General features: G+C 41.8%; 1 protein-coding gene across 3 annotated transcripts in view; it reads left to right on the top strand.

Moving 5' to 3' along the window:
• Positions 1–23,055, top strand: part of DIP2B (disco interacting protein 2 homolog B) — a 68,341-nt gene that overhangs the window by 26,816 nt on the left and 18,470 nt on the right. The window contains exons 2-16 of one of the 3 annotated variants that reach the window (XM_080570750.1): positions 2,472–2,543; positions 9,531–9,671; positions 11,094–11,219; positions 12,858–13,070; positions 14,995–15,138; positions 15,919–16,038; positions 16,643–16,840; positions 17,082–17,173; positions 17,660–17,752; positions 19,268–19,391; positions 19,909–20,018; positions 20,752–20,854; positions 21,377–21,441; positions 21,710–21,803; positions 22,347–22,466. In XM_080570750.1, the coding sequence (XP_080426876.1) occupies positions 2,472–2,543; positions 9,531–9,671; positions 11,094–11,219; positions 12,858–13,070; positions 14,995–15,138; positions 15,919–16,038; positions 16,643–16,840; positions 17,082–17,173; positions 17,660–17,752; positions 19,268–19,391; positions 19,909–20,018; positions 20,752–20,854; positions 21,377–21,441; positions 21,710–21,803; positions 22,347–22,466 (1,815 nt within the window). Of the gene's footprint in view, positions 1–2,471; positions 2,544–9,530; positions 9,672–11,093; positions 11,220–12,857; positions 13,071–14,994; positions 15,139–15,918; positions 16,039–16,642; positions 16,841–17,081; positions 17,174–17,659; positions 17,771–19,267; positions 19,392–19,908; positions 20,019–20,751; positions 20,855–21,376; positions 21,442–21,709; positions 21,804–22,346; positions 22,467–23,055 lie in introns of all 3 variants that reach the window. The other 2 variants (XM_080570749.1, XM_080570751.1) reach the window with 2 other exon arrangements.

Below are 23,055 nucleotides of genomic sequence, written 5' to 3'. Positions count from 1 at the left end.
AGAAAGAACTCTGACTCCGATTTATCAGTTTCTTTTAACCTTTTCGTTCCCTACTGCCCAGTTCCCCTTCTATGGGGCTAGCCTAAGAAGTTAAGTGTGACAGCTTCTTATCCCGTAAGACAGATGCTTGAGCCTGTCAGTCTTTGTCAAAATAGTGCTGGGATTGGTTTGTTTTGTTTTTCTTTTTTTTCCTTTTTTTTTTTTGGGTTGGTTTTGCTGTTGTTTTTACAAGCGCTACTTGGAAATCCAGCAGTGGGAGGGCACAGAGCTGCAGGGAAGCCCCAGGAATTTCTCACCCTTGTTTCTCCTGCCTGGGTTTTACTGGCTGTAACTTCCCTGCTCCTGCCAAATAGCAGCTGACTTTTTCTTATTATCTCATGCTCAGAGAATCCTTTTTTTTCAAGCGATAAGATAAATGCCTTGGATCACGTGCTAGTGAAGGTTGCGAATGTTTTGACCGTTGAGAGTGCTGCTATTTGTTGGTAATGCACTAGTATTCCTTCGTAATGCCAACAAATTTCTGTGGCAGATGTTGCATTATATATAGTGCGTAACCACCGATGTCAGGAGCCCAATTAAACCTTGCGGAGAAGTTAATCACAAACTAACAAGCTCCAAACAAATCTGTGGGTTGGCTTATAAGGGAAAATCCCTCCCCCTGTCTGTGCAGGTTTGTTTTTCCTGAAGTGGCAGTCACCCGGCTCGATTTGCTACCCAAATGTGGGGAATTAAAGCTGCCCCTGAAGATGGAGAGGCAAATCTCAAAAGCTTGGAGGTTTTGTAGCTCACGCAGTCAATGAAAATATTACCCTTTTGGTGTGCGCTCTTTGTATGGCCTTTCTTGAAGGTGTAGCTTTCGTACACTGGCAGCATGCCTTTCTTGTGAGCTGGGTTCATTTCACTGAGCTGCGTATTGCAATCAAGCATTAAAATTAATGCTTTGGTTGGCATTTCGGTGCTTCGTGGCCATTCTCATTTTCTGGTGCTGGATTTGTTCGGACTTGTTGGGGCCTGACTCCAACGTGGTAAAAGAGAAGTGAGATAAAGTTGTGTGTGCAAATGCACGCCCTCCCCTAGGCAGCATATTTATCCATTTCAGCCTCAAAACCTTTAGGCTAGGTGGTAAACGACGCTGAGATTCAACTGTCCAGCAAAAGGAGCTAGTCCCGTTCCCTTTCCAAGCATTGCAGCACTGCAAAATCACCTTTAGAACCCAAACGGCCACTTGGCGGGAATGTTTCATCGGGGATGCCAGCGGTGTAGGGAGGCTTAGAGCCTAAACCCTTTAATCACCTTTCTGATGTGCCCGTCCCGATCCGGCTGGAAGTGTCTGGCCGAAAGATGCTGCAAGGAGCCAGGAAAAGCTGTGGCCTGTGCTGCTCGGTGTCTAATGCTCTGCAGCCTTACGATAATCAGGCTCAGGGCAAAGCAAGCATGTTGTTTGTGATCTCTAGTTTCTTGTCATAACACAAGCTTGGGCTTCATTTTAGCCTGACTAAGGAATACCAAATAATTCTGTTTTCTTATTGCTGTGTATCTGATCACTTCCAATCCTTCAGCCCCAAGAGAGATGAGGTTATGAGTGTAGGTCAGGCTACAAAAAGGCTTGAAATGCTGTGGGGCTTTTTGTTTTAATCCCTTCAAGGTTTCAGTCTTTCTTGTGGTTCTGATGTAATGTGAGAAATTAAAACAAAAGACGGCAGCCAGATGGTCCATCTCCAGGATCAGACAGATTAGTTTTTTTAAAAAAGGGAAACGTTTACTAAGACGCATTCTCTTCTGGAGTTTTGCTTCTGTGGAGCTCAAGCATCTCCCTTCTGCATGGTTCTACTGGTAGGCAAGCGATGGGATTAAGGCTACCAACAAGTTTTAAAAATAAATAGAAAGCTTCCTTTCACTGAATATCAAACCGGATACCGAAAGTCTGGTTTTCTGAATCATGGGGTGTGCTTGCTGGGCTGTAGTCTCAGAGTTGCATCTGTTCATCCTTCCATTTTCTGAGGAGCTCTAAACAGTGTTCCCTCCTGCAGTGGGCCCACTCTTGTTTGCTGGAAGCTGTTCTCACTTTGATTAGTTTAAGCTCAGGCTCTGAATTTGCACTTTCCCTTTGCCCTGTTGTTTGGGAATTACTCTGTTAGTTAGCTGAGTTGGCTTTGTGGTTACAGAATATTTTCATGTGCTCCGAGTTTCCCTTTTTACGTTTTCATGGCTTTGATATTCCATTTAGATAGCGGTTCTGATTCAAATTACTGCATTTAAATAGTGTATATCTATGATCCCAAGGGAAACTACAGAAACTCTGTAATATGGAGACTTTGAAATCATGATGTACCCACCTGTATTTGGTTTCAGGTTTTCTTCGGCGTTTGCATTGACATGTTCAGGTGAAACCTTCATGTCACCGAAAAGTAAATGAAACCCAAAACAAAAAACGAGGACTGGTTAAATAAGTTTTCTTTTCTTGGTTTCAGGGGACATCACACAAAAGGGGTATGAGAAGAAGAGAGCAAAGCTTCTGGCTCCGTATGTTCCACAAACACAAGGTAGGTACTTGTTTTGGTTGGATAACGAGTTTGCATAGCCTTGACATTAAAGGGATGTGAAATGGCTGTGGAGCGGAGCGCTGACATTTCATTTGCCAGCTCTAAGCCTGGCAAAAATTCTGTTTTGGTGTGTGTTTCCGTAGCTATCTAATAATGACACTTGTGGAGTTTGCGCGGGTGCCAGGAAGTCACGGGCAGCATTTTGCCTCCAGCTTGCTGGTTCATACCAAACTCCAGGGATTCCTGCTAGCTGGGCTGTTCGCTGGGGCTTCGTAGAGCGCTGTGTGTGTTTCAGTGCCTTCTGTGCCCCGTCTTCATCTCACCCCTGCATAAATCACTTCCTACTCCCTTGTCAGCTGCGAAGTCCAGGGCTTTGAATTGGTCATAAAGCGTGAGGTCCTCAAGAATCATTCCTGAAGTCTTCTGAAAACTGGCTTAACTACATAGCCCTGCTTTCAGCCATCTTAATTCTTTATTAGAGAATTTATTTATTAGAATATTAGAGAATTTCTATATTTATTAGAGAATATTCTTTGTTTTTCATATTTTTTTTTTACTAGAGTAGCTGAATTCACATACTTTGTTTACATCTGTTTCTTTTGGTTCAGAGATCCTTAGCTGTAGAGCTGACTGGCTGCAGGATAATGATATATAGTTCTAAACTGAAGTACAAGGCTGAAAGTATGTCCGATAATTATGGGGATGCTTGCCCAAAATAATTGCACGACCGATATTTTGAGATGCTTAACCATTCAAAACTAATGTGTCTGGCTCTTAGCAGTTTGGGGAGTGAATGGGTCTGACAGGCAGCAGTGACTGGACTTACTGTAATTCACGGAGACTGAACTACTGCCAGAAAAAAAAAAAAAAGGAAGGCTAAAAGTGCATTTATTGACCATTAGCACTGCTTCCACTGGGGGAAGCTCGTATGGGTTTTTCTGCTGAAATTGCAGTGGTTCGGGCAACGTTTGAGTAACACAAAACAGTTCTGCCACTGTCAGGCGGTAGCATCTAGACTGTGCCACTCCAAAACATCGATGTTTGCGTTCCTGGTCTCCTCCAGCCCCGCTGTTTTTCAACTTTCTCTTCGCGTATTCCACAAAAGCTGATGCCTGCTCTCTTGCGTGAGACTCATGCCGTAGCGGGTGCTTCATGTACAAAAGAACGGGGCATTCTGCCGGAGCTAACATCCTGAAGGCAGCAGGGCAAGCAAAAATTGTTTCTCAGCCTTGAATAAGGTTTTGTTACAAGCAGCACTCCGCGTACTGACGAGTGCTTCCCTGAACCACAGATGGGATGGGAATCTCTGAAGACTCGGTTGTTGCCCTTGTATCAAATCTGCTTCTGTTATTTACAGAAACCCCAAAGTAATACACATGAGTAATCCCTCCTTATGGGCTTTGGAAGTCGATATTTGCTCAGCAGGTCTTTCAGTCCAACGTGTACACCGGGGGAGATCTTGAGCCTTAGGAGGAAACGTGGGCTAGTCCCGTCTGTTCGGGTGCCTTCTTGGCACGTTTGCTTTCGTCGTGGAGGCTGAAGCTCTCCAAGCTGCTTTTCATCTGCCAGTGTGGCGTGCCCCTCACGCCTGTCACTTTGCACGCCTGCTTGGTTGGTTTCAGAAAATGTTGTTTAATTAAGAGGGGAAGAAAATGGCAAGACCGTCTGCGGCCCTGCTATTTTAATTGTCCTGCTTTTCAAGTCTGCAGAATGAACCGAAGTTCAGGAAGAGACACAGGTTGATAGGAGGTCACCAATTAAGATAGTATTTTGACTGCTGTTCTGGCTCAGCCCTCTAGGTTTTTTTTGTATATCCTATATCCAGCTGCCCCCATATCCAGCTGTAAAAATCCCACTGAAGCCATGCGTGTGGGGTACAGAATCAGGTCACCTTTTTAACGAGCAGAAACCTAATTTAGTTCGCAACAAGAAAATGTTTACTCCTGTCATTTAGTGCCCTGGGTTTCTCAAGGCCCCAGCCTGATGTTAGCTAATGCATTGTCTCCATTTCACAGATGTGAAACGAGACAAACGAAGGCATGATGACAGGTCAGGGCACGTCGGCGTTGTAATTCAGGAGATTCTTATTGCTTAAGCTGGGCTCCGTTCACATTGCCTCTGGGAGCTCGCCTCATTATTTTTGAGTTAAGGCAACAATGTTAATTACCTAAAGATACATGTTTTCCCCATGCAACATCCATTTTTTGTAAATGGACCCTGCTGAGGTGCTGGAGCTGCCGTGCCAGGCTTGTTGCTCCTCTGTTCTGCGCTGGCTGCTGCACAAAAAAGGCTTTGAAGAAAGTGTTTTGGGCAGCTCCCCAGGTTCCACACAGTAAGTAATGCTGCAGGTCTCACTCTTGCCTTGGACCAAAGCAGGGAGGACGGATGCTAATTTCGCTTTACGCTAATGAGCTAAACCGCAAGCGCCCTTTTGGCATGGTCAGAGAGGGTCTCGATGCTGTGAGTCGCTGTTTTGTCGGAGTAAAGCTGATGTTTGGGAGTCATCCTCAGAGTCATTAGCTAGGACCAAATATTTCTAGGCCCTTTTTAAAAGAAGTAATACAATGCTATGTTTCACTATTTTGCAAAGTGCTTTTCGGACAGACAGACGGACTGTTCTGGCACTAGCAGATGGTGCAGAAACCCACCGCCTCTTGAAACTGGTCTGCTGCAGGCACCAGGCAAACTCCTGCCTTGAGGAAAAGCTTCTCTCCACGTCAGTTGCTGCAAATCTGGAAAAGCGTTCACAGCATTTTAGCTTAAACAATGCCGTTGCAGGAATACCTTGTGCCAAAATTAGCAGCCCTTGCACACAGGCTTTTGGCAGGGTATGTTTTCTTGCTATTTAAGATAATGCATTCTGTTCCTCTGCTAATGTGTAAAGGAAATTATATTCATTACGCCCTGGTTCACTGTCAGACCTTTCCATGTAGCTGCTGGAGTTCTGTGCTCTTGCTCCTGTTCTCTATTCCCAGGGCTCTCTTAAATAAATAAATATATCTATTTTAACCGCATTTGTAAAGAGAACATAGGGATACTTCTTTCTGAAAAGGTAAGATGAACATGCCCCGGTGTATTTTGTGTTTCAGTGCACCAGGGAAAGGTGTTGGGAGGCGCAAGTGATGGGCTTGTAAACCTGTGGGAACTGATAACATTTGAAACTAATTTAATTGGTCCGTGAATTTTTGTTGGTAATGTGTGCTTTGGTTTTATCTGCTTCGTGCTCTTAATGGATAGCACGAGGTAGGAGCGTTACAGATTTTGTCGTTTTAGTGTTAAATTTCTTTTCAAATCATGGCACTTTGGAAATGAAGCAGTTCTTCCCTTCCCGAGCGGGCTGTCTCTGCGTTTCCTGTCTCGGCAGAGTCCTTCCTGCCGCCCTGCGTGTTGTGGAGGCTGATAAACCGGCAGAGCTCTACTCCGAAGTTTCTTTTTTCTGTCCTTCAGCGTTGTATTATTTCAAACGGGAGCTGATGTGAAATGGTAGCCGGCGATAAAACAGCTTTGTCTAAACCTGTAAATCACGCACACGCGCTCCAGCTTAGCGTTGTTTAGAGAGTTTCACCCGTTTACAAGATCCGACTTGCAGCTACCACAAATGGGGAATTATTTTCTTTCTTTGTGAAGTCTGAGGGGTATCACCATTGCAAATGAAGCTTATCGCTTGACTTTAGGAAAGCAATTTCTCCATCTTTGAAATCAGTTCCAGGACTAAGTGGAGCACCTGAATTCTCCCATCACGTCTCGTTCAGGGCAGAATTAAGACCCATCTGGCTAATTACTCCTGCAAAAGCCTGAAACCTTGTAAGTCTGATGGGTTCTCAGCACTGGGGGAGAGAAGTAATCGCTCTGGGAGTGCTGTTCAGGCTGGTTTGCAAACCCTAGGTATTTGAGTTTATTATTTACACAGTTTTTATTCTGAAGATCATGTTGTTTGAAGCATTAGTCCAATACTAGCGCTTCTGTGCAATGCTGTATGCAAAACAGCAGAAAAGCAGCAGGCAAACCTGTTATTCTTCTGTCAGATGAATCTAGCACTGACTGTCCTTGTTATTAACATAAACATTTATCCTTGCTGATCATACGTGATGTTTTTACTGATTCCTTTAGTCTAAAAATGTTCTAATTAAAAAAAATAAAAATCTGTGAATCTCTAAATCATTGAGCCTCTCTGCCTTCAGTAAACTGCAGAGATCACAAACCAGTCAATTCTCTTGGAAAAAAATAATGCTAATTAAAAAATCCATAGCATCACTCAAAAGCAAATCTGCATTTTTTTTTTTCTTTTTCATGCCTCTTTAGGTTCCAATCCTGCCAGTGGAAACTGCAGCTGCAGCAGGATTATTTGAAAGGGAATGCTAAATAAAGTCACCTATCACCTGCCAGGCTTAGCTCACTTATGTCGCTTTGTTGTTTAACCACTTGTGATTTACTGTAGCTATACACAATTTTCTTGATCCGCGCCTGGATGCTTTGTTAGGCTACTGTAACATGTTATTATGTCATAGCAAAATATTTAATCAAAGGGCTTGCTCTTGGAGTGTCATGTCGCTTACAGACACATCTGATCCCTTTGCAAATGGAATGTCATATTTGCCTTGTGATGCCCTGTAGAGCAGATGAGATGCTTCTGCAAGAGTTATAACAAGTAACTGAATATGAATTAAATAAATTATTTAAAGTAGTGTTAAATCTGCTGCTGACATCTAGTGGGTACTTGACTCTGTAGATGCTCAAATGATCAGAAAGATTTAGGCTTTTCTTCTTGGTCTGTGAAGTTGTCTTGTCTCGGGATCGAAATAAAATTCGTTTATGATGAAGCCAAACGTGGCCCAGTCTGGGGCCGTAACGCAGCTCTCTGCTCTGCCGGTTGGCTCCTAGGGAAGCTCACTTTGCTATTCAAGGAAGACACTTGGCTTCATCTGGATCACGTACAGCCTGTGCTTATGTAAATGTGGTGTGCTCGGTGCTGTGCATGCAAGTATAAAGAGGCTGAGTCTAAGGAATTATGAGTTAGGATCAGACTGTTAAACAACAGAGTTAGAATTGTCAAGTTTTAAGCTCCTGTTTAATTATCTTGTTTCAAAGTTTGGATGAGTGACGCTACAAAGACGTTAAATTTCAGTGCTTATAAATACCAGGTCCGCTTTAGAGTCACGGGAAGGGGGCACAAGTACTGATTCTTTTGGATGTGCTTAAGCTGAGACATGGAGTAGCGAATCTTGCTCTGAAGTGCAGCTCTTCTGATTGCCAGGTCCTGCACCCAAACCACAGCAGCTCTTCCTTTAGCACCCTACTCCTTGTGCTGCTGGCATCTTGTTACAGGCAATAGTTAGGTTTTGATAAGCAAATACAAAGCTGTGCTATATGTTATGATATTAAAAAAAAAAAAAGAAAAAAGGGAAATTGAGAGTAATTGTTTGATCCTTTCTTTTGGCTTGAGGATTTCTGGCTAGCTGGATCTGTTATTTTAACTAGAAATGAAGGTTTTAATTCTTTGGCGTGGTAGTTTAAAGAACGGTTAATAAGAAGCTCAGTAGCTTGCCTCCGCTGAACGCTGGTATCACAAACAGGACTCCTCCAAAGCTGAGCGAGAGGTGAGAAGTTGTGAAAAGATTCCCAGGCCAAATACTAGTGTTAGGGGTTAGGAGAGAACTCCCAGGAGCGCATCGTCCCCATGTTACTGAATTTTCTCCGAATCATATAACGCTGGTAACAAAATGTTAGCAAATTAACTAACTATCCCTTTAGCCTGTAAAAATTCAAGTAATATTCTGCTCGTTAGGGTGCTGGAAGGTGTAGGAGACGGCTGAAGATGCCTGCAACAAGTTAGGTGTGATGGGCTGCTATTAGAAGTTCCCTGAACTCGAGGTGCTTGCCCGAAGTTGTTTACCCAGAACCACACACCGAGCAAGTGGTGGAACTGGAACCCAGGACTTGTGGTTTCCTCTTCGTTTCTCTAATCCTGTGGGAGTTTGTGAGAATTCACCAGCGGTGCATATTTAGATGACACAACCGCTCTTTTTTTCTGCATGACTTCAGGTGACAACCTCAAGCTAATTGCAGCTGCGTGACCTCTGGTTTTAGTTTTTAAAGAGTTCCCACTGAGGCAGGATTCATTTTAAAAGTGAAATTCCAGTAGCAGCCATTTCTAGCGTGCCCTGGTGAACTGCACAAAACAATCATCTCTTAGGTTCTCTATTTAGCTCCCTGTATCCATGGGAAAAACAGACATTTCCAGGATGATAAAGCCACTCGCTTCTTGACATGCTGGAAGCAGACGGAACGTGGAGAGCCAGAGAGAGGTCTGCTTGGTTTTGTAATTAACATGAGCAGCAAAGGCTCTTGCCGCTGGTATATTATTGGTTTTCCTGTCAACAAGGCGCGCTGGTCAGTGGGATGATGAGTACTGAACCCAGCTTCTGAACACATTTTCTACAGGTTTGCTTTTTTTCACAGCTCAGGCTCGAGATTATAAATTATTGCATCAGCCAAAGGCATTTACTCCCTGTGCCCATAACAGTGGTGTCTAAGAGGGCTCTGGTGTAAATGAATGTGGTCTCTAAAAGCAACTTACATATGTTGCTTCAGCACAAGTTAACCTGCTAATTCTTTTCCATCTTAATGCAATAATGAGAGTGTGCCATTGGAAACGTGGCAAAGTAGGGGGCAAATCACACAGGTACGAAATAACAAAATACGCTTTTCATTGCACATATCCCTGTCTTTTACTTCATGTGCCTAGCAACCCTTTAAAAAGAAAAAAAAAAGCAGCAAAAAACTCTTAAGAGTAAGGTCAAAGAAGGACTAGGTATGTTTTAACTGATAAGGTTTTAATTGAACAGATGTATTAATATACTAATTAGGTCTGCTTTGCTACAGGAAATAAAAGGAAAATCCTGTAGTTGTATGCTAAAACAGAAAAGGACACTCAAAAAAAGGCTGCATTTCTTTTCTGCTCTCAGAAAATTGTGGGCTCTTTTCCAGGGGTTGATCCGGCTTTACAGAAGGAATCCAGAACTCAGACACCCGCTCCAGCTGCAGCTCCAGCCTCAGCATCATCGTCATCCTCATCCAAATTTCACCGAGCCCGCTCAGGGGGAGCCAGAGATGAACGCTATCGATCTGGTAAGGGCAGGGCAAGAATTCACCTGGGATTTTTGTCAGTGAGGAAGAATTTACCATGTATTTCCAAGGAGTCAAGCTCACTATTTGTCCACTGATTGAAAGTCCCACCTTGGTTCTGTATGAGGAAACATCAGGCTTGTTGGACTGTAGCTGCTGAAGCAGAAAGAGTGCTAAGCAGAAAAAAATCCCAAGTAACTCTTTGCCTTCTTGATTTTCTGGCCTGAATGCAGCTCTTCAATGCCAGTTGTTCACAGAACGGAAAGCCTATTTTAACCGGGTCTGTAAGTAACCAGATTCAGTGAAATGTCAGGTAATAATTTGCTCGTGGAATTGATGACTGCTGTGCAGATCTGCTCTAGGATACTGGAAAGTGAGAGCTGTCTTTCTCTATCAATGCTTAAAGCACTTCCAAAGAGCAGCAGCATTGGCTGACTAATGCCCTGCTGATTTCCTTCTCCACGAAAGGAAAGCAATGGAAGCTGGCACCTATTTTTTGTCTCAACCTGGCTTAGTTTTTCACTTTGCATTAACGGGATTCAAGTTTTCCTCACAACAGGGGCGAATAAATTACATTAAATATACCTTTTGCAGTAACACTGCTATCATATCACCATCTAAAGAAGCATTAGAAGAGCCTAGTTCTCTCTCTTTTTTGGAAGAGCATCATTAAAATACCTTAATTTGTGAAATTGATGTAGATGAGCTCTTTTACTTATTGTAGTAGTTTAGTATGTCTTCTCATCATCAGTGATGTGTCTTCTTCTAAACAGTTCTGCATGTTTGCAGGAGGATGGTAGCCTCCTGTCCTAGCCTGTTTCAGTTAATGATCAACATGGATTTACAGCTGCAGTTAATAACTTTCAAGATTTACATGAAATTTGTATCTATTATTTTTTTTCAGAACATCAGGCTTTTCCTAAATTCGACAACTGGCTCAGAGTTTTTAAGTTTATAGACCAGAGTTGCACCTGGGGCTGTGTACACTGCTAGCCTGTGTGCATATTTTGAATTGTGCACAAGCATATTTTAGGATAATCTTTGGGCAAGAGGAACAGTCTGGTGGGGCTGGGACTTTCTATAAAATTTGCTATAGACACAAGAATATGATGACTAAGCCAGAAGATTCCAACCTAAAATCCTGGCCTTGCTATGAGCTTGCTAAATGTAGAAGCATCAGTTTCCTTTTTTTGGTTTGCTTGTTTTTTGTGTTTCTTTTTGTTGTTTTGTTTTGCTTGCTTTTTTGTTTTTAAAAAAGGAAAGGTTACGTACAAGATTGCAAAATGTAGCTGTTTGGGAAGGTACAGTAACATGGGAGCCTTGCATAAATACAGAAGGCTAGCAATAGTTGCACTTGTAAGCCTTGCGTGTTCTTTTTTCTCCTCTAATGTTGCAAAACTGAGTACATTAACTTTCATTTTGCAGATATCCACACGGAAGCAGTTCAGGCAGCACTGGCAAAACACAAAGAACAGAAGATGGCCCTGCCTATGCCAACAAAAAGACGATCTACCTTTGTTCAGTCTCCAGCTGATGCCTGCACTCCCCCAGGTTAGGTTCTTACAGTGTGCTTGTCTGGGTGGATGTTAAGGTATGCATTAGTAACAGTTTCCAAATCAAGAGGCTGCAGTTGTCAAAATATTCAAGATCTTCTGCACATTTGTAGGTAGTGTGTTACTCCTGTAGCTCTCTTGCTACATTTGAGCAGCTGCTCGTTTTCATGGAGCTGCTGTTAACGGCTGTGGAAATGAGTCCTCTTTTGGGAGCTTTTAAAGAATGAATTGGGAAGAACTGAGCAGGCTTTCTGGACTGACGCTGCTTCTTTTGCTTCCTTCACACCTATTTCAGTTACAGAATTCATGTTTTGGTAAGGTTACACGACTCGACATACAGGAGGATTTGCAGCGAGGTATGTTTCTGGGCAAGGACTTCAGAGGGCATCCTGTGGGATTCCATGACATGTAGGACTTTTCTTTGCTAATCCCTCCCATGCAATGGCCATTTTGCCTCAGCAGCAAAACACCTCAGATAATGAGGTGTCTGTTATGATGCATATGCAGCAGATATTAGTAAACATCTCCATTTTCAAGCAGCTATGTACCCAGGCTTAAAAAGGGATATTTGTAATTTTTAGCAGCGTCTTTTATGTTGGTTCTCACTGTGCAGAAACACCAGGGTCATTTGGATTGAGGATGAGAGATGAAAAAAGAGAGAAAAACCCTCCTAATTAGAAATTCACATCTCTGTTAAACTGTGTTGTTAGGCCACTTATAACTATTCTTTCACCTCCTTTTTTCTTCATACTTCCTTTTATCTTTTCCTTTCTGCTGGGTGCTAGTGCCTGTTTATGGTGTCTGTTCAGGTCTCAGCTTTGTACTAACTTGTCCAGGACTGCAGCACATTCTGAGCTGTGGGCACTACACAAATAAAGGTTAGCATTCACTCACAATCATTTGGAATCAGTCTTTTCCTCCAGCAGGTGATCACTGAAGAACAGGTAAGTGTTAGATGAAAGCCTAACTGAATGTTTATATGTAGCGCCGAACAGCTTAAGGTGTTAAGTAATGGGTGCTTTCTTCATGATAAATATTTCACAGCTTTCTGGATATCTATTCTCGTGGAAATGCAGGATGTAGTTCCTTTTTGTGGTTGTGTGCATCCGTTCCACCCCCCCCCCATCCCTTTTTGTTTTCTGCCATTGAAAGGGAACCATTTAGAATACCAGACAAAAGCATTTTCTGCATGTGGCCTTGGCACATTTGTTTCCCAGTGCCTGCATTCTGCTTTTGTTGCTGTGAATTTTCACTTTTGGGAATGAGACTGACTCCTCACTTTCCGTTTCAGAATTACCAAAGTTAGGCAAAACAGCATCTGATAGCAGAATACGAATGGACAAGTAATGAGAGAGAATAAACATGGAGAAGCCAGGAGAAGGATACTTGTCTGATGTGTTGTATCTTTTGTGTGCTTTAAACAAGGGCAAGACACCAGGAGTACACATGGTCAGATTGGATATGTCTGCTGCTTTAACTTCTGTTTTGGCCTACATAACCTTGTTTGACACAGCCTGGGAAAAAAGATCTTCATATTACAAGCCTGTGCCGTTGATATGTGAATTGCAAGGAGAGCATGTTCAGTGCAATGTGCTTTTCCCTAAGCAGCTAGATTTTCTTTTCTGCTTCCACACAGACACGTCTTCCGCATCCGAGGATGAGGGGTCGCTAAGGCGTCAAGCTGCTCTTTCTGCTGCATTGCATCAGAGCTTACAGAATGCTGAGTCTTGGATCAACCGATCTATTCAGGGGTCATCCACATCTTCATCAGCATCTTCTACACTTTCCCATGGAGAAGGCAAAGGGACCAGTGGGTCACTAGCTGATGTATTTGCCAATACTCGAATAGGTAGGAGATGGGTATGAACAGAAAAATCGCTTCAAGTTCAGATTGCATTAATAAAGCTGGAGTTGTCCACTTCGCAAGGGAAATTTGGAGCAAGAGTTTAGTTAGTTTGGGTGAAACTTGTTAGGGTCGGTTAAAGTTGTACCGTCACGATTTTTTTTTTTCCCCCATGAGTTTCAGTACATTGGGTTGGTTGAAAAAAGGGGAAGTGGTGAGCCGGAGCTTATCGAAGTAGAAAAGATTCTGTGGTGTGATGGGAGCATTGACAGGTCTAGTGGGCACAACTTTCTTTCTGCATACTGCATTGCTTCTGTCACAGCTAGTTGAAGCTACCCTGTGCACAAAGCTACCATATGCAAGTCAGATTTCGCATCTGTGCCCTGATGAATACCATCGGGGTGTTTTTGCCTATCGAGGGGGGAAATGTTGTGTTTTAACGTTCACTTTCTGCTATAAGCCCTGATGGTTTATTGTTTGTGTTATACCCAAAGAAAAACAAAACAAATAAAACCAAGCCAACCAAATATGAGAACAACTGAGCGTGTCATTCCAAAAAATGGCCACAACGAAATAAAGATTTAGCACAGGTCTTTTGTGACTAGTCTGAGAGATAATCAGAGCATCCAGGTACTGAGAAGGCGGAGCAAAAACCTACAGATCTGGATACCCCAGGCTCAGTTTTTTGAGGCTCTGAGGTGCTCCTTGCTGCTGATGCTTCTGTATGGAATTGCAAAGTTTGTTTTTGCTCTGTGTACGTTTGTCTTTTTTATCTGCTGTTAAGGATATTATTGCATCTTGGAGATGTCTGTATTTTGTGTGCTCTGTGCTTTTGCTTAACTGGTTTGGGGCAAGCAGTGCAAAGAAGTGCTGGTATTTTTAATTGTTTCACTTTTTTATTTTCCCTCTGTTATTTTTTTTCTTTCTTTGTTGCCACGCAAGCTGTTTTCTGAAATGGAAAACTGGGGGAATTGCCCATAAAATGTAGTCAGTGTAATTAATGCCTAATTAAAAATTAGGCTCTTCTTAGTTGGAGAATACAGAAAGCCACATTACCTTTTCTAATGAATTAAGGTAATCTAGGTTTTTACCTACAGAATAACTGCCATCTGATATAGCTAAAAGGTTGTGCAAAACCTTCAGATGACTGAACGTACCGTGTTGTATAAAGAAATCCCAAATAAACAAAAAATGCATATTGAAGATGAAGTTAATGAGAGCTGTAGAAGTATGCAGTTCCTTGCAGTTTTGAAGCTTACAAACTCATCTGAAAAGCTAATCAGCCTCTTGCAACTTAAAGCAAGAGGCAGACCCAGCTCACTCTCTTCATTAGATTTTAAATCTGTTGTTTGACTGCTGGACAGGCTCATACTGTTTAGCCACCGAGCTGGAAGAAATATAAACCCAATGTGTTTTTTTTTGCTGATGTGCTTTAGTCAATAGTCTCCTGCTTGTTTTGTTTTAGAAAGCTTTACTGGCAAAAAAAAAAAAGTTAAATAGTATAATTCTAGCAAGAGAGATTACCGAATAGGTGAGGTAGGTTTTTGTTTGGGGGTTTTGAGTATTTCAGAGCTCATTTGGATCACAAACTTTTTAAACGGTATTGAATGCCAAGAGATTTAACTTACTTTTAAAGGCTAGAGTCCAAAAATTGGAACTTCTTGAGTATTTTACCAAACTGCTTTCCTGACACGGGTGAAGCCACTCATCTTGTGCCTTTGTTTACTGTTTTCTAGAATAGATAATATATGCTTCCCAGAGCTACTTAATGTTTAAGAAGCAGTGTGTTCAGCATTAGTAAGAGCCCCCATAAATTGCACATTAAATTCTTTTTGAGTTTGTTATTAACAGGTAACTAACACTTTGCTTGTTCCATCTGATAATGGAAGGTATATGTTAATTGTCGTCTCAATTGTCTCCCTTCTTTTAGAAAATTTCTCAGTTCCCCCAGATGTCACAGCAACTACCTCCTCTTCCTCAGCACGCCCAGCAGCAATTGACCTTCCTCCTTCAGGGATCGTGAAAGGCATGCACAAGGGATCTAATCGGTCTAGTCTCATGGATACTGCTGATGGTATGGAACCTTTCAGAGTACACAGAAATTAGAACGGTGTTAAGGAAGGGCTTGATTTGGGAGAAAAAATCCTGTGACTTAAGTTTATCCTATTTAAGGACTTCATAAGTGTGAGATAGTTTTGGCACTTGCATTAGCACACTCCCATGCTACAGCAATCACCTACTTTGTACTGAACAGGAGATAATCATGGCAGAGATTGGCTTTCTCCTCTCCTTACTGCTTTTTTTTTTTTTTTTTTAAGAAAAAAAATATAAATGCATAGGTAGGCTAATTGTTTTTAAAAGCTTTTGTCCTGGAATCCTCAAAAGGAAAGGTAAGATGACTAAAAGCATGTAGCTTTTAACTGTAATTAAGATCCCGTGAAGCTGATAATATTCGCTACAAGCTGGTTGCCATAAACCTTTGTGCAGAGGGGCAGCATTAATGCTTCTGGTCTTGTTGTGTCCTCCCTCTGCTGGCAGTTCTTCCACTACAACTGATCGATACTGCAGGCAGGTGCAGATCTCCAGGTTGTTTTTTACAGTAAGCGCAGTGTGTCAGAGACAGAGAGAATTCAGCCCATAGAACGGAGTAAATGCTTTAAAAATTATTTCTATTACTAGCATTTTCTGACCATTAAGTTAATAAAGAACTGATACAATACTAATGTCATCCTGCTTGGCACAACCTTTAATAATGGAAGCACGCCAAAAGAAGTATCCTCCAGTAGAAGGAGGTAAGTCATAAATGTTAATAGAGATGATGAATGCTTTTATTAGACAAAATCTTTCCCTCCAGGTGTTCCTGTGAGTAGTAGAGTATCCACGAAAATTCAGCAGTTGCTTAACACCTTGAAAAGACCTAAAAGGCCACCTCTGAAAGAATTTTTTGTGGATGATTTTGAAGAAATTGTGGAAGGTAATAGAACCAAATCATGTTTTTGTTAGTCATTTATCATAAGAAAATGGACACGCATAGTTCTGTGTTTGTTTATGCCATTGTTTTTGAAGTTGACTCAGTTTGGTTCGCTGTTTGCTGCTATCAGTAGCATTCATTAATAGTCTGATTAAAAAAAAAAAAAACGGTGTTTGAATACTGTACTGCCAAGCTTTGTGTGGCCTCCTCAACGTTAACTTCTTACGATTACAAAAATTTATTTACAGAGGTATTTAAACACGTTTTTAAAAACCCTTCATTTGCTTAGGCTTCTTTAATTAGATTTCCAAAACGGATTGTCTTTACTGATAATTTTATTACAGGCTGATTTTGTAAGATTGTTTTTCTTTTATCCAATTCCTCGCTATTGCATTTGAATACCTTTTCATAGCACCTTAGGAAAAAAACTAGGATGATGCTCGTAATGATGTTTTGTGCAGAGCTTCCTAGAAACCGAAATGTCATAGGAGTTGTTAAACCTAAAGGCTATAAGGAAAAGTGCTTGTTTTCAGTGTGCCTTGCCAGCTTAACTGCCTGGGAACGCACGGTCCGAGATGAGCTGGGAACACTGTTGAATTTTCTTCAGTTCCACAGCCTGACCCGAATCAGCCCAAGCCGGAGGGACGCCAGATGACACCTGTGAAGGGAGAACCACTGGGAGTTGTTTGTAACTGGCCTCCTGCCTTGGAAGCAGCACTGCAGCGCTGGGGAACCACACAGGCCAAGTGCCCCTGTCTGACAGCACTGGATGTTACAGGAAAACCAGTTTATACCCTCACGTATGGTGAGTTGGGCCCTGGCTTCCGCTGCTAAACTCTACTGGAAGAGCGGTAGTGGATAGGGCACAGGGTTGTTGGTCTTGGTGGGGTTGCAGACACCTTCCTGGCTTGTGAGAGCTTTGTAGACAAAGCAGCGTAACTGAAACAGAGGTGACTGTAGATGCTTAAAGCACTCAGGAATTGAAATATTCTCTCGTCTGCTGGGTTGATTTAGAGCTGTGCAAGTCTCTCTTCTTTGTGTTCTAGGCAAATTGTGGAGCAGAAGTCTCAAGCTGGCCTACACACTGCTTAATAAACTGGGGACCAAAAATGAACCCGTGTTAAAACCTGGAGATAGGGTAATGAGTTTGGGACTGTCTGGTTCTCCCTCTGAAACAAAGAGGGTTTGGGGGGGGGCTGTAACTTACCACAGACACTAAAACCTTGTTCTTCTAATAACAAGGCTCTTATCCCAGGAACAGGCTATTTGGAAATGATACTTTTGTGACTTTTCAGTCCTCCTGGCTCCTCTCTAAGCAACTTCTTGGCTCTGGACCTTGAAACACATCTTAAGGAAGAACATTGCACCTGAGAGAAATACAGAATTTTAGATCTGTTTTGGCTGTACGTGCAAATCTATGTGTATGTGTGCACAGGGAATGCTGCTGTTACTGCATGAGGAATGAGTGCACATAACACATTCTGTGGAAGAGTGCTTGAAGAAGCCCTGTGAAAAATGCTATTAGAATGTGAAATAACAGTTTTCTGACTTCTAGTCACTATTGTTTTAACTTTCGCAAATTTTCTTTGTATTTCAGCTAATGAAACGTTTTTGTGAATTGTAGGTAGCCCTTGTTTATCCCAACAATGACCCAGTCATGTTTATGGTGGCATTTTACGGCTGTCTCCTAGCAGAAGTCATACCAGTGCCTATAGAGGTACCTCTTACCAGAAAGGTAACGTTGATGGAACTTAGAGGAGTGATAGGCTGATGTGGGATGAAACCCAAGTCAGGCCATCAACCTCTGAAAGCGTTTCACAGCATCCAGCTACTGCCTGAGCAGTTCTGTATCAACGCAACGTGCGAGACCTTTGTGAACCTGGAATAGGAGTTTAAAAATGGAAAAACATATTGACCAGAGAGCTGTGCTGAGCAGCTGCAAATGGTCCATTTGCCTAAATGCTGTAGTTTTGACTACAGTAGTATTGACTATTATTATTGCAAATAATTTGTATGGTACAGATAATACTGCAAATCTGCCTTCTGCTTCATGTGAAGGGGGCTCATTTCCAACCATGCTTAGTGTCTGATTTTGCTGGAAGCTGAAGGTACTAAGTATTTCCGAAGACTTCCTGGCACCTTTCGTAAATTCTCAACAAATCATTTTCTTTACCCTTACCAGAATTTTTGCAATACTGCCTGCCATATTATTGCTGTGTCAAAAACTGTCTAAAGTTTTTTTTTTTGAAGTCTAAAGTTTTTCTAAACTAAAGAATTTCATAAGAGTTAACAAAAGCAACAGGATAATGGCAAGCATATGGCAAGAGAGGTGGTAATGAAATGGTAAGCTAGTTTGGTAATACTATGGGAATCACAGAGCTTTGCTTTCATTTATCTTCAACATGACAATTGCTATAGCAACCAAATATAAAATTAAAGCTTTTCTTAGCATTTGTCCAATCAGGTTTCTTAGTGAGCTACCTCATTTCAGTGTTTTTATCATTGTGCAATAGAAATTAGTTACTGGGGAAACAGAAGCCTTGTTATTTCAGTGTAATTATACATTTTGATTTTTTTTTGGCCTCATGATTTCTCTTTAAAGCATCTGGCCTTCCGTTAATGAAAATAAATGGTGTACACTCAATGCCTATACGCTGGGCATGAGCACTCCTTTTCTGTGGATTTCCTATGCAATGCATCTTAGTTTTGCCAATGCTATATTTGTTTTGGGTATTTTTTGTGCAGTCTATCCCCAGTTACGTAATCTTTTCATTTCTGAACTTCAAAACAAATTGAAAAGAGCAGACTTGGTATGCAGAAGATTAAGTATCCCTTCTGCATTTCTGTGATGACTTACTGTTTTCCTGTGGACTTTTACTGGCTTATAGGTATGTCTCCGTTTTCACCCAGCATGACTTTGTGCTGGATATATCATCTTCCAAAATGTGCTATTACATAAACGTAGAAGTGGTTGCATTCCTCCCTGCCAGACAGTGGTTTTCAGAGTTTCAAACCATTTCCAGACATTGGATGTGGGAGGAAAAAGACAAACCAAAGGAAAGAGTGCTTGCGAGCATGGGTTGTTTCCATCTCCTCTCGGTGTGATCCATAATGTTACCATCCAGTTACTAGAGCATTACCAAGCCTTGGAATTTGGTAAGGGGAAAGTTGACTTATGGTATCCTTAAACAGGAATGACTCTTCCCTCTCTTCTCCATGCCTCTTTCCTCAGGATGCTGGTGGTCAGCAGATTGGTTTTCTACTGGGAAGCTGTGGGATCGCTTTGGCCCTCACCACTGAAGTTTGTCTGAAAGGGCTTCCAAAAACACAAAATGGAGAAATTGTGCAGTTTAAAGGTTAGTTCGCTTATATGCTCATTTTTGATTGTACCAACTGAACTGTCTGAAAGTAGTTGTCACAAGTCTGAATGCATTTTGGAGAGGCAAAGTGAACAACTGTTCCGATAGCGTCGCTTACTGTTGTGGGCTTTATGCATATGGTATAGATTGATCTACGTATCTGGCAGAACTACTCTGTTGTTCTGGAAGTCGTGATGAATCCACCTCAGGAGCCAGGGTTGTCCTCAGATCCCTTCAGTGGCATTTGGCAGGTTCAGAAGCAGTTTTGTTAATGATACAGCAAGCTATATTTAGAAATACTGCAGGGATCTTTCCTGCGTAGAGGAAGTGCCTTGTTGCCCACTGAACTCCCTGATGAGAAATGCCTTCTGGCTAGCAGCTTGGGTTGGATTGCTATTGTGCTTGCATAACTGAAGTTGGATAAATGTTGGGGGGGCTTTTGTGTATTCTTGCAGAATATAAATCCGTCACTAAATAAACTGATATTAATGTTCCACTTTAATTTTGGCTCTAGGTTGGCCTAGACTCAAATGGGTTGTGACAGATTCAAAATACCTCTCCAAATCTCCTAAGGACTGGCAGCCCAACATCTCAGCTGCAGGAACTGAGCCAGCATATATTGAGGTAAGTAGTGAGTGGGGAATAGGAAGTAGTTCCTGTGAGCTGAATTTAATGTTCTAATCATCAGAGAGCGAACACCGTCACCTCAGTACCTTAAACTTCTCAGTTTTTAGCCACTGAAACAAGTCCTTCACTGTGTACAACCTGCTGTGAAGCTTATTTTAGTTGTATTTTTGTGGCCTTTGAGCACTGCTTAAAATGAATAGGAGAACACTGCTCTTGTTCCAGAGAGCTAGTAGTGGAGACAACTGGGCTAGCTGAGATAGTGTATTTGATAACACAGATTTCTGCAACTGCTTAAGCCAACAGCACTTGGAATTTTCTGTCCTTCCTAGCAGAGCTTATTTTTGTTTGTACATCCCAATAAGGCAGCTTCTAGGAATTGCAGTGGTTTAAGTAGTAACAGTAATTAGGCTATTCTAAAATTACCAATTGGCTTTCCAATTTACTTACGGGAAGAGAAGGAGATGTTCTGAGAAGTAGTAATAACGAAATAAGCACAAATACATTAAATTACTATCTTCATCTCTGGGATTACTCTGAACACATTTGATACCTGAACGACTATCTTTTCCATAGTCAACCTTGCTGATACTTTTCTACAAGCAAGGACTTTTTTTGAGTCTCTCTCAGCAGCTTTAGAGGAACAAAATTTTGTTTAAGATGGACTCTGTATTTTAATTTTCTTCATATTTGGGATCCAGATTCACACCATGACTTTCTTTCTCTTCTGTAGTACAAGACTAGCAAAGAGGGCAGTGTTATGGGTGTTACAGTGTCTCGCATCGCAATGCTATCTCACTGTCAAGCTTTGTCTCAGGCTTGCAACTATTCTGAAGGTAGGTGATGTCATAAGCAACAAAGAAATGAAGAAAAAAAAGCTAACCTGTGTATCTATTGAGTGCAACTTTATTTTTAGAGCTGTATGTCATAGTACTTTAAAATGCAGAGTATGTCTTTTGAAAGCCATCACTTTGATTTCCACTGCTTCTGGGAGTCAGTGTTTGAATGATGTTCTCTACACTCTTCCCCTGCTACTGCTCACGCATAATGAGGTTAAGACCCTTTCTGTTCTATTGATGTACATTACATGCTGGAATGTAAATTTCCTGCAACTTTCTGGGATGTGTTCCCTCTCTTCAACTGATGTTTGGTTGCCTTATTTTGCATAACAAGGAACTCTGACTAGCGAAATGTATAATCAGATGAACAAGGCTCTGTACTTGCTTGCTACTTGTGTACCTCTTGGAACAGATCTGACAATAAAATGACAGATACAAATGTGTACAGATTTGACCATAAATAATGGTCACAATCATCCAAGGACATTTTGCTTCAAAACTGCAATTTTATTTTTCCAGGTGAAACAATAGTGAATGTTTTGGATTTTAAGAAGGATGCAGGGTTGTGGCATGGCATTCTAACGGTGAGTTGAGCCCGTGAAGGCTTTCTGAAGCATTTCATAACTCTTCGTAATTGCAGCATGTTGAGGAGATGGTTTAAGGACCATTACCTACTAAGTCAGCCATACCAGAGAACTGTAGATCTGGTGGGAAGTGTAGAAGCATCCTCAGTAAATGTATGTGGATTTAAGGTGGGGGGGAGGGCTTTATGGGGGCTGAGGGTGACTCCTGCTTCTGCCTCTTAATACGTTTTGTTAGCCCTTTGCTAAAAATCCTTTTCCTGTTTTTCAGAATGTAATGAACAAATTGCATACTATCAGTGTGCCCTATTCTGTGATGAAAACCTGTCCACTGTCATGGGTGCAGAGGGTTCATACCCACAAAGGTAACTGTGCATGTTCCACAACTTAAGCTTGAAGATTTCAGGATAAACAAGTGAAGGGCATTAAAATCTAAAATGCTTTAGAGCCTATCTTCGTGCTCTTCAGTGACAAATGGGCCAAAGCGCTAATTTATTTCTAAATATGCACAAAGTCCTAATGCCACATGAACATCAGCAAACTGCAGAGAACTTGGAGACCTCACAACCTGTGTTCTTGAAGTCAGTGCCTTTTATGAGATCAAAAAAATAGCTGAGCACAGAAAGATCCCAAGTCCTTGGCGAGGACATTCAGATGATGGTAATGATTCATGTGTCTTGGAGGAGAGGCTACAATAGCTGTAGACCCTGGCTGAGGTGATGGGGAAAATGTCCTGCATACAACAGCAAATGCTGTTGTCTAGTGGGGTTTGCTGTTACTGCAGGCTCAAATGCGGCTTGCTTGCTTTAGAGTATTCTTATATGGAGTATGTGAGTGTATATTCACATAAAAATGACTCATGGAAAGCTTTTATTTATTCTGATATCTATTTTTGTGTTGGATTGCAGCAAAAGTTGCTTTAGTCAAGTGTCGAGACTTGCACTGGGCCATGATGGCCCATCGAGACCAAAGAGATGTCAGTTTGAGTTCTCTACGGATGCTGATTGTAACTGATGGTGCAAATCCCTGTGAGTATGCACATTCTGCTGTTCCCACAAGAGAGGTTTCTCAGAGAGTTGTTACCATATGCTCAAATTGAACTCTTGTAGTTAATTCCAAGAAGATCAAAGTTAGGGCAGCTGCCTAGTAACACAGAACTGTGGATTGTGGTACTTGAGTGCCAGGGCAATGGGTTTTCTGTGCTTTCATCCTTTGAGTACGAGTTGTGAAAGGTACTGCAAAGGCAGAAGCAGGAGAGTTGAATGGGAAGAGCTCTTATGCGTAAAACAGAATTCTGCTAGACACAGTGAGATTGGTTTTAAATTGCTTACTGGGGATAAGGTAAAGGCTTTTGAGAAGAAAATTGGAGGGGAAAAAATACCCTGAAAGATCTGTAAGGAATGCTGATAGCGAAGAGACATAAAGAACGTTCATCTAGATGGTACCAACTGGAAGGGATGCGTGGAATACCATTAGACCTGTTTTGATTATGCCCACTGCGTGGAAACAGACCCTACATATGTCTTGTTGCATATGAATTGTTGCAGGTTTGGAAAAGATTTTAATTTTGTTGTACCATGAGTGTGTAACAACTCCAACAACTCCAGAGCAAGCTGG

This window comes from Anser brachyrhynchus, assembly GCF_964034855.1.
Source record: "Anser brachyrhynchus genome assembly, chromosome: 29".
Classification (NCBI taxonomy): Eukaryota; Metazoa; Chordata; class Aves; order Anseriformes; family Anatidae; genus Anser; species Anser brachyrhynchus.
Note: the sequence above shows the minus strand (reverse complement) of the source record. Positions and strands in the feature narration are given on the sequence as shown.